This window comes from Myxocyprinus asiaticus, chromosome 21 (assembly GCF_019703515.2).
Source record: "Myxocyprinus asiaticus isolate MX2 ecotype Aquarium Trade chromosome 21, UBuf_Myxa_2, whole genome shotgun sequence".
In the NCBI taxonomy this organism is placed as follows: Eukaryota; Metazoa; Chordata; class Actinopteri; order Cypriniformes; family Catostomidae; genus Myxocyprinus; species Myxocyprinus asiaticus.
Genome location: NC_059364.1, coordinates 785,001 through 796,295, shown reverse-complemented (window position 1 = coordinate 796,295; position 11,295 = coordinate 785,001). Strand labels below are relative to the sequence as shown.

The following is an 11,295-nucleotide window of genomic DNA, read 5'->3' as shown; positions in this document are numbered from 1 at the left end:
TAAAAATCCTTTCTTTGTATTGGTCTTAAGTAATATTCTAATTTTCTGAGATACTGAATTTGGGATTTTCCTTAGTTGTCAGTTATAATCATCAAAATTAAAAGAAATAAACATTTGAAATATATCAGTCTGTGTGTAATGAATGAATATAATATACAAGTTTCACTTTTTGAATGGAATTAGTGAAATAAATCAACTTTTTGATGATATTCTAATTATATGACCAGCACCTGTATTTTCAGCACATTTTACCCTCAGTTCTCATTGCTATAATGCATCCAGACCTTTTACTTTTACTATTCTCATTATGTTTATTGATGATTCTCATTACTGCAACACAGACAATTCTTTTACTCTATTACAGTTGTACAAATCATTTTTTTTTTTTATTATTAAAATCAGCAAAAATGAAAGGCAGTACCACGCGAGTACTACTATGATGTATCCTCGTGCGACCCCGCGTCCACATGTGTGGACATTGTATTTTGGCTTTGCTATAGGCAACACATAATTTAAATGAATTTAAACTGACTGAATACTGTTCACAAGACTCTAGACTGTCATTTAAGGGTTAAACTTCTGCCGCACCGAGTCACATGACACAACAAAATGACGTTGATTTCCTTGAAGCGCTTCTACATGTGCAGCGCCAACAAAAGTGCCTCTGGTAAGAAATCTCGTTAAGGTTTTTCATTGAAACCTGTTTGGTTGTAAAGAGTAGAGTCTCTAGTTTCATTTGATACACCGCTTTAAAAGATCCGTTCATTTATCGCTCGTCAGCGCCCTGATAAACATGATGTCCACATACGTGTACACTGGCACCACATTTCCTCAAAAGTAGAAAAAACATGTTAGTTATTTTGAATAACTTTAACACATCTGTGGGTCATTTATGCTTCATTTTAACATACATTTTATTATATTTTATTTTGTTATCTCTGTGCAATACAATTCTATTCATTAACATTAGTAAATGCATTCCTATATTTACTGTACATTATCACACTGAGAATAAATGTATTCATGCAAAAACTGGAAAATGTGTCTTTCAGAGGCTTTATATGGAGTTAGGATGAAAATAAGGTGCATTTCAAACTGTTCTGAGACCAGTGCAGACAGACAGCACTAGTGGTCGACCGATATATCACTGAGGCCGATATTCTGACTTTTTTAAATTATCGTATCGGCCGATAAATTTTCCTGTTTGGCCGATTTGTTTCTTGAGGCCACTGAGAATCACCTGTTTGCACGTGAAGCTACTGAGACATGTAAACAGCCAGTCACGGTTCGTTTTGTTGTTACGTGCCATCGTATCACTACAATAACAGACCGGTGTGCAACACAGTCTCATTTAAATGGTCCGCATATCAGAGCTGCGGCAGACGCGTTTGAGCTCATAATGTTAAAGTGCTCGACCATTTCATTCTCCCTCTCTCTCCTCAACAGTTCCCTGTTACTTTTATCTGTCTTATCTAATGATAAAAAGGCAAATATCAATAACACTAATATCATATACCGTCTGAAAATATGCACAGATCTCATTTAAACAGATGTAATAAACCAACCTCACAAAACTTGAGCAGATCCAGCATCCTGTGTAGCGCTCATTTATTATCCTCTAAAGCACGTATTCTAACAGTCTCTCCTCAACAGTTCCCTGTAACTTGTCTAATGATAAAAGGCAAATATCAATAAAACTATTATCTTTTATACACTGTCTGCAATATGCAGATATCTGGTTGAAACAGAGGTAAATCATGAACCTCATGAAAATCCAGCGTTTTCTTCCTTTCGAGCGCTCATCTAATATCTTCCTCTGAAGCGTGTATTCCATCAGCCAGAATCAAAAACTTCAGGATCAGGATCAAAAGATCCTCTAATTTACAAATCATGACAGTCAGTCCGTGACAATCCAAGCAGGCGATCCAGGTTGTTTAAACTGTGAGATTTCTGCTCGCGCTGGATCCGCACGAGTACATGAGTGCAACTTCAAAGTAAAAGCGCTTCACGTGTGCTATAAGTAAACGTCTTATTCACTATGCACTGTATGTACAATTGGTTTGATTCTTCATTCTTCTTAGAATCACCATAGCAACCATGTTTGTCAAGCCCAAATTGAAAATAAATAAAAAGTACCATAAAAGTAATCTATTTGATTTGTGCACTATATTCCAAGTCCTCTAAAAACATATGATATCTTTGTGTGAGGAACAGACCCAAATTTCATTCATTATTCATTATTTACTCATATTCACTGATGAAGCTCTTGTTCTAGCTCACATCCAGATTCAAATATGGATTTTTAATGTGTTCTAGAGCAGATTTTGATTTGATTTTAGAACTGCCAGAGTGAAAATCACAACCAGATGATAAAAAACAAAAACATTTGAATTCCCAAATCATATGGATCTTATAAGAATCTATCAAGAGTTATAGATTGAGTCCATGTCATGACTTTAGTCAACTGGGTTTTATAATGCAGTTATATCCCATAAACATGTTCAAATCACTCACAGCTTTATTTGTTTTAAAAGAATCAAGGTTTCAAACCACTCCATCTTCACACGTTTACATTTTAATAATAAAAAATAAAAAAATCTGGAAATGAAATATAATGATTGAACTGTAAATACTGTAGATTTTGCATTCTTTATCAGGAATGTTTAGTGTTTGAGTTCAGAATCAAAGACAGTCTACTACTTTGTCCACATCAACACTGATCTAAAGTTTGAAACCTCCGTTTTCAGTTTCCGAACATCAAGCTTTTTCCTGGACGAAGATTCGCCTGTTTTCAGTTTCCGGTCTCCAGTGTTTTCACCCGCATCGGCGTATAATCTTAGCGGGTAAAGTATTACATTTGTAGATATAGTCAAAAAACATATGGCTCTACTTCACAGAATCAAGATGACCGTTTTGTTTTTACAGTGCCTCATCTGAGTATATAGATGACATGAAGCGATGGTCCGAGATTAGTTACGTTGATATCATTACTTTGAATTATGACAGCCAACTACTGCACAAGTTGAGCGTGAAATTAACTTTTACTCCAAATAAAACTAAATGGTTGTTGTTCTCCATCTGGATTGCTCATTTCGGTTAGTTTTACATTGCGTCTTGAGACCAGAAACAGAAAACAGGCGATACGAATCACTGTTATGGAGAGCATTTTCAAAAGTCTCCATTTTCGGTGGAGGAAAAGGCCGTTCCAGTGTAGATGAGAGGCACAAATGTTGAGTCAAAATGGATTAGTGTGGACACATACAGCACCAACATTAACTAAGAGCACTTAAAGGAATCTTCCTGGTCAAATACATCTTAACAGCATTTGTGGCATAATATTGATTACCACAGAAAACTCATTTAGACTCGTCGAAACTTGCAAGGTCTCAGATGGATGTGATAAGTTTCGAGGATAACAAGGCTGTTTCAGAACAAGATTTCCACACAGAAATACTCTTAATATATAACCTCTACTGTTCAGCTGCTGTGTTCTAGGTCTCAGTCATCATTCTTCATGGAGATTTATCAGAAAATGTGCTTCTGTTGTCTTCATCTGGAATATGAGGTATCCTCTTTTGCAATTCTGTCACTGGTCACTGCTGTTTGGATCGAGTGTCAGGCTTGTATTTGAGCAGAAGACTCAGAGATGCGATACCAAACAAGAAGGTCTGACCAAACCACATCAAACGTGCTGACGTGCTGTCAATGCCTTTATCACTGCAAACAAGCATTGATTCATTCCATCACATACATATCAAAGGACATAACTAATTCTGTGCACAGTACATACTATATACAGCATATATAGTAAGAGTAGTATGGTGGTATATATGTAACAGTATTTAGCCAGTCCCTAAACAATAATCTAATGAGCTCTACTGCCACCAATTGGTAGAAAAGACCAAGCAGCTTGACTGTGCAGTTATGGCATGAGTTTGCTACTCAACTAGCTACTTTTTATTATTACAAAGAGAGAAAAAGAGTCTTACCTGCAAACCTTTAGCGCATAAAGAGCCTCACACACATGAATGACCCAAGTCAACCACCATCTGAAATACAAACGGCCGTAACACACGCCATCACAGTTTCAGCCCTAAATAATGTAGAAGTATGAAATGATTGTGGACACATCACAATATGACACTTACCCATAGTACATGACAGAATAATGATAGTCAACTAAATGTTTGGCCAGAGCACCGAGAGGACCGAGACTGCCATATGGAACATCCTGCGGCCAAAAAACTGTCCACTGAAATATAACAGTTATAAAATCTCTGCATCAGTGGTGGAGCTTTGGTTTGGTGTCTTTGTGCTATAATGAGCCATGTAAATAGCCTCAAATAGCTGAAAGTAACACTTCAAGTTCTTACCAGCAAGCAAAAAAAGTTTTTCCAACATTTCACAACGTTGCATTTTGGTTGTAGATAGGTTACAGGGCAGTAGTGTGCAATGGGGCTGATCAAATATTTAATTATTTTTTAAAATCTTGCAAATATATGTAGCTAATGATAATACATGTATTTTGAGACAAAACACTTATTTGTCATTTTCAGTTTTGTTCATGGTGATTAAATCAAACGTTTTATAATAACTGTCCAATAAGTGAAAGGATAGTATTAGGGGTAAACCCTCCCTGTTGCAGGAGCTAAAGACCCCCCATAAATACATTAAATTGGGTGAATAGATTTGTTTAAAGTGGGCTCACATTGACTGATCCAATCACAATGGAGATTCATTTCTTTATAGAATACTTGAGATCTTCTGAAATGCCAAATGTGATTGAAATTAAAGGTGTTGTACACGATTTTTCATGGAAAGGTACGCAAAAAAAAAATTCTACTCCCTGAAAGATATTACTGAAATAAGTGTCGTAAAATGTCTCTCCGGTCTCTGTGACAGCTCTAGACTGTAAACAGCAAATAAAAATGTGTCCGCACACAGTGGCGCTCTCGAGAAGTCAATCATTTCACGCGTTCTCATAATATTGTAGTTGCAGCGAATTATTGAGGCTTAATGCCATTTTTATGCCATGATGTTCATAACAGTTGTCAGCTGAGGGCGCTGTTTTACTACTGTTGTTTTTAACAACCGTTTCTGCACGATGTTGGTCTCAATAAAGCTCATTTGTTATTTTTGGAGGGCGGGGTTTTGGAAAGAGGAGGCGTGGCTAATCCAACAGCTCATTCTTGTGGAAGTAGGACGGCTGAAATCGCTTACAGCACCTTTAAATAAAAATTGTAATAACTGTCCAATAAGTGAAAGGATAGTATTTAGGGTAAAGCCCCCCTGCTGCAGGAGCTAAAGACCCCCCATAAATACATTAAGTGGGGTGAATAGATTTGTTTAAAGTGGGCTCACATTGACTGATCCAATCACAATGGAGATTCATTTCTTTATAGAATACTTGAGATGTTCTGAAATGCCAAATGTGATTGAAATTAAAGGTGTTGTACACGATTTTTCATGGAAAGGTACGCAAAAAAAAATTCTACTCCCTGAAAGATATTACTGAAATAAGTGTCGTAAGATGTCTCTCCGGTCTCTGTGACAGCTCTAGACTGTAAACAGCAAATAAAAATGTGTCCGCACACAGTGGCGCTCTCGAGAAGTCAATCATTTCATGCGTTCTCATAATATTGTAGTTGCAGCGAATTATTGAGGCTTAATGCCATTTTTATGCCATGTTGTTCATAACAGTTGTCAGCTGAGGGCGCTGTTTTACTACTGTTGTTTTAACAACCGTTTCTGCACGATGTTGGTCTCAATAAAGCTCATTTGGTATTTTTGGAGGGTGGGGATTTGGAAAGAGGGGGCGTGGCTAATCCAGTCTTGTGGTAAGTAGAATGGCTGAAATCGCTTACAGCACTTTTAACAGGAAATGGTTAACCCTTTTCTGAAGTTTTATCTTAATTTGTTTTTTAAAAAAAGGATCTTGCTGTCTGAAAAGTATTCGCTTAAATTGACCAATTTTGCCCTATAACTATTGCCCCTATATTTACACAATATCACTTTAACCCCCCTGGGGGCCTTGTACCCTAAAGGAGGGGTTAAAGACTCCCTCGCCACATTTATTTTATTAAATTTTTAATGAATTTGAATCAAAACAACCTTCAGCTATTATTTCTTTTCACACAAATGATGTTGCTCCATAAATATTCAACAAGAATTTTTTTTCCATTCTTGATACCCTGATATGTGACCAGAAAAAAAGCTACTTAACTTCTTCGGATGACAAAAAATGATCAGTACTAAACAGCAACTTTTAAGAAAAGTTAAATTATCTTAATTAAGATCTTAATTCTATACAACCAAAATAAAAAGTTTTTGAAAACTTGAAAATAAGTGCATAAATACAAGCTCATGATTTTATACATATGTTTCAAAATTACTATTAATTTCTTGTGGAGTAAAACTTGCATCTTTAAAGTAAACTAAAAATGTCCACATAACGTATTTTAACTATGAAAGCAAAGCTAGACTGAAACGTACATGCAATGTTGTTATATGTTTTATTACAGGCATTAGTATACATTTAAATTAAATAAATGGCGATTTATGTAAAAAAAAAACAATTTTTATTATTCTCATTATTATTATTTAAACTTCGTGAATGGAAAACTTTGTGCGCACGACATTTAAATTTCACATTCGCGCCAAAGCCGTTCAACTGACTGGAGAAGCCCGCGAACAGCGGGTCTTACAGGATTTCGGAGGCAAGACACTTTTACCACATAACAAACTACATCAATTACTTATACAAGTTATAAAAACAACATATGACAGTCATAACATTTAGGCATAAGGTAAGGCGTGTTTTAACGGACTAAAGTGTCGGTAATATGCCTGTTGATTTACGTATATGAATGTGAAGCCTGACTTTGAAAGAAATTAGTTATAAAGAAACAAAACGACATTCTAGACACTTTACCTCAAACGTTTATCCTGTGGTAACGGATCGAAGTATATTAAGGTTACCATTCAAACAGTTTAAGAAGCTTTCTTTCCATCTCTGTGGAATTTATGCCATTTTGCTTCATTTCTTTTTCGATATTGGCGGATAACACCACGTTATTATCGCAGTTTAACAAAAAATAACAAACTGTGGTTACCATGTTTTTTGTTGTTGTAAGGGATTGACCTTAGCCCTGTCTTTTCATTGTGATAGCAGGTCCCAGATCAGTGTAAAAGAGTGAAAACTGATCACTCAGCGGTTCTCTGGGCCCAGTGTGATATCATTATACTAACACATCCTTTCAGCTCAATGGACCTTTTTCATGAAATAAGAGCATACAGGATTTCTGTGAACATTATTCGTCAAACCACGTCAAATGTCCCGTTTAATTAAATGCAACAGTTTACCTCAGAACAGATTTATAATTTACAAAGAAATTCATTCTGCTAGTTTTTTGCCCATTGAGTCCTGTTAGAGGCAGACTGACACTATAAAAGTGCATGTGTGTGTGTGTGTGTGTGTGTGTGTGTACCTGTTCAGGTGAGCTGTTATGATCACATATGAATGTTTATAATGAGAGTGCAGGACTTTGATCAGGTCAGGTAGTACACTACTGTGTTAAAGTTCACTCAAATATCCACACTGGTTTGTTTATTCACCCTTCCTCTTATCCATCATCAGGATGAGTATGCATACTTTGCATGCACAATAAACCATTTGACTTTAAAGCTTCTACAGCTTTACTGACAATCAAATATCAGGATTCGTACAGATGCTTCAAAGTTAATTGCAAGCACATTTTTATTTGTTTTTAAGGACTATGCTTGAGACGTCATTAAAACTAATTCTTTATTTGTTCATTTTAAATAAAAATATTTTATTCATTCAGTTTATTTATTACTTATTACAAGTACAACATATCTCAATGTGCATCTTTAACTACATATTCTCACAGTAACAATTCTTGGTTCATTCATGATGAAATTGATGTGTTATTGTAGTGTGCTCATTACAACACACTGTAAACAGTAGTCCATATGACTCGTGTGTTTCATGTTCCCTAAAGTCACACAGATTTATGAGAGGAACTGACCCAAATTATAAATGGGTCATTTTTTAAAAGCTTGACTTTCCAACTTACAAAATATTAAAATTTTCCATTCAGTTCAGTTTTTGCTTATAAACGCTGAAGGTAAACATTTTATTACTTTTATTTTCATTCATAAAGGAAAACTTGACTGCTGTTATTTCTTTTATTATTTAATTTACTTATAGTTAACACTACTGAGGGTTAAATGGGTTACAACACCACATTTTGAGGGTTCAATGTGGTGTGAAAATATTAGTTAAAATGTGAATAACTTTTTAACATGCTGGGAAAAATCACTTTATGCATATTTGAGCAGCCTCTGAACTTTGACCTTAAAAATTATTTTCCACAATTTTTTGAATAATAATAATAAAAAAAAAAAAATTACATTTAAAATTAAAATTTAAAAAGGTTTTATCATTGATAACACCAATGCCATGAAATTAAGGGACAAACATTATTTTTAAATTATTTAAATTATGAATAATATATATATATATATATATATATATATATATATATATATATATTGCATGCTTGTTTGGCACTAATGCTTATATTAAAAATAAGTACAAAATTAACACTTTAAATGTCATAGAAGTGGTGTACCTGATGAAGGGGACAAGGATATTTTTCAGACAATTGACAATTTCAAATATATTTTCAAAACAATTAGCAAAACAGAGTCATTTCATTAAAGGTTATGTTATAGAATTATACGTTTTAATTTTCTTTTTTCGCTATTTTAAAGTTTTTCATGACTAAAATATATTGACCTAAATGTTGTCAGAAATCACCTATTTTATGAGACACAACGCTGTCTTTACACAAGGGGCTCTACTCACAAAACTAAATCTTCATTGATCTGCATTCAAATCTCAGGACGTTTTACATCTCATCTCATTTTTTCACTCTGAAGAATAATTTGCAATTAAAACTGATAGTTGTAAGGATTTATACTTGTTAAATCCGCCACAGCAGTATCTATAAAATATTTTTTTTTTTAATCCTCCAGTAAGAGTTGATTGTGATTGGCCCATTCTGAACAGCGCTGTGATTTTGATTGGCCCATTCTGAACAGCGCTGCCAAAAGTAACATGGGTCACGTGACAGCTTCAGCAGCGGTATAGTGATTTGTCGTCGTGTTTTTCCGAAAATAAATAAATACATTTTATTTATTCAATGATTTAAGCAACGCATTTTACGATTTTCGATCAAGCACTTTTTAAGCACCTCTTTGTAAAAATAAATAAATAAATAAATAAATAAATATTTTCAAGGGTTTTCCAGGACTTACATTTAAAAAAGCCAAATTCAGGTACTTCAAGCACCTTGTACAAACCCTGAATTAAGACGATTAAAGTTTAACATTTCGGTGAATACGGTTTAAAAAAAAAAAAAGAAACACGCTGACACGTTGGCAACATGATACTCTGCTATGGTCCATCATTTATGTGTGAATAATTCATTAAAGTTTCTCCTTACCGTGTAAAATCCCAGAGAAAGAGTCACAGTTACTATCCAGAACAGACTCGATCTCCTGAAATACGCGCTGCTGTCACTTTTGGCCATGATTAAACTGCACTAGTTCAAGCGGACTAACTAGTGTAACTACTGCTGCACTAGTTCCAGAATCCACTCTCTCTGCATACACAACCAGCACAGGAAGTGACGTACGGCGTCACTTTACAAGGTAAAAGTCCCGAATTAACGCATAAATACACGAAATGAAAATAAAGAACATGGGTCACTGACAACTGTTGTCCGAGATTATAAACATGAGATATCTTTTTTAAATTTATTTTAAAATACACGTATCACGTTCGTAGTCCAATTTGGTTTTAAATTTTTAGAATGAGCTTTATTGCCAAGTGTGCTTACACATACAAGGAATCTTTTAATTTTTCTTGGTGACGGACGCTTCCGGTGCACAAACAAGACAGAGATAATAATAAATAAATAAAACAATAGAATAAAAAGTGAATAGAAAATATAAGTATATATAGAAATACACTATATATATATATATATATATATATATATATATATATATATATATATATATATATATATATATATATATATATATATATGCTCTTGGGTGAGGCACTTTTATGTCCCTGGACCACAAATTCATCTAAAAACACTTAACTATGAAACAAACTGTTTAGTGATTAAAAACAATAGTTATTTTACCTTGAAAAAATTTACTGTACCAAATAAATGTCTATTTTTAAAAAAAAAATTTTTAAATACATGAGTGTACGCAGCTTAATCATTACTTTCAATACCATGGTATTTGTAGTAAAACTATAGTAACCACTAGATTAAACGGTTAATCTATAGTAAAATCATGGTTACTATATGCATACAGTATACTGTATTAAAACATGGTTTTCTAGGTGGTGTAACCCTGGTGTTCTGGCCAAATTCCCCCCATTGGCCCTTTCCAATCATGGCCTCCTAATATTTCCCATTCCCGAATTGGCTACATCACTCTACTCTCTCCTCTCCACCAACAGCTGGTGTGTGGTGAGCGTACTGGCGCACTATGGCTGCCGTCACATCATCCAGGTGGATGCTGCACACTGGTGATTGTTGAGGAGAATCCCTTGTTCACTGTGTGAAGTGCTTTGAGTGTGGTGTCAGAAAAGTGCTATATAAATGCAACATTCATTCAAAGTAAAAAAAAAAAGATATACCAGTACATATTTTTTACAAATATTGTGAATTTTTAATTCAAGAACATTAAGAAGTTTTCTCAGGGTTATGTATTTTTGAACATGTACCAGTACCTTGAAATAAACACTTTGACATATGAATATACAAATCATTAGCATGGTATTTAAAGTACCATGGTATTACCATTGAATAAAGTACCACGGTATTGGTATTGCTATTACTATGTATCTGGTACAAACACAGTACCATACATTTTTGAAACAGCAAACCTAAAGATTCACCGTTGTTTTAATAGAAATATTACAATTAAACCACGTTAAGTTTGTTTTCACAAACTCCGTCACAAAACGAGGAAAAGGCCAACTGTGTCAAGATCCATTTTTATTACAAAAAGGTCTGTACATTTGCTGTGTCCGAAATCAAACATCACACAATTATCCAAGTCTTACAACAAAAGAACCAGTGTTACTGTCACACAATCTCCTAAACATTATAAAACTAACTTCAAAAAATATTTCTGAGCACATACAGTGAAGATGAACTCAAAATGTTCATCTTTATCAGCATA

The 11,295-nt window shown here is 34.4% G+C and overlaps 2 protein-coding genes across 2 annotated transcripts in view; both read right to left on the bottom strand.

The window, feature by feature from the left end:
- The window catches only part of LOC127411940 (serum response factor-like), an 896,621-nt gene that overhangs the window by 809,538 nt on the left and 75,788 nt on the right, over positions 1-11,295 (bottom strand). The gene's annotated exons all lie outside the window — the stretch shown is intronic.
- LOC127412002 (transmembrane protein 254-like) lies at positions 2,501-9,696 on the bottom strand. The gene is made up of 4 exons (XM_051648009.1): positions 9,531-9,696; positions 4,149-4,252; positions 3,990-4,049; positions 2,501-3,717 (listed from the first exon to the last, which is right to left on the bottom strand). The coding sequence occupies exons 1-4, from the start codon at positions 9,615-9,617 to the stop codon at positions 3,594-3,596; spliced, it is 375 nt and encodes a 124-aa protein (XP_051503969.1). The 5' UTR covers positions 9,618-9,696; the 3' UTR covers positions 2,501-3,593.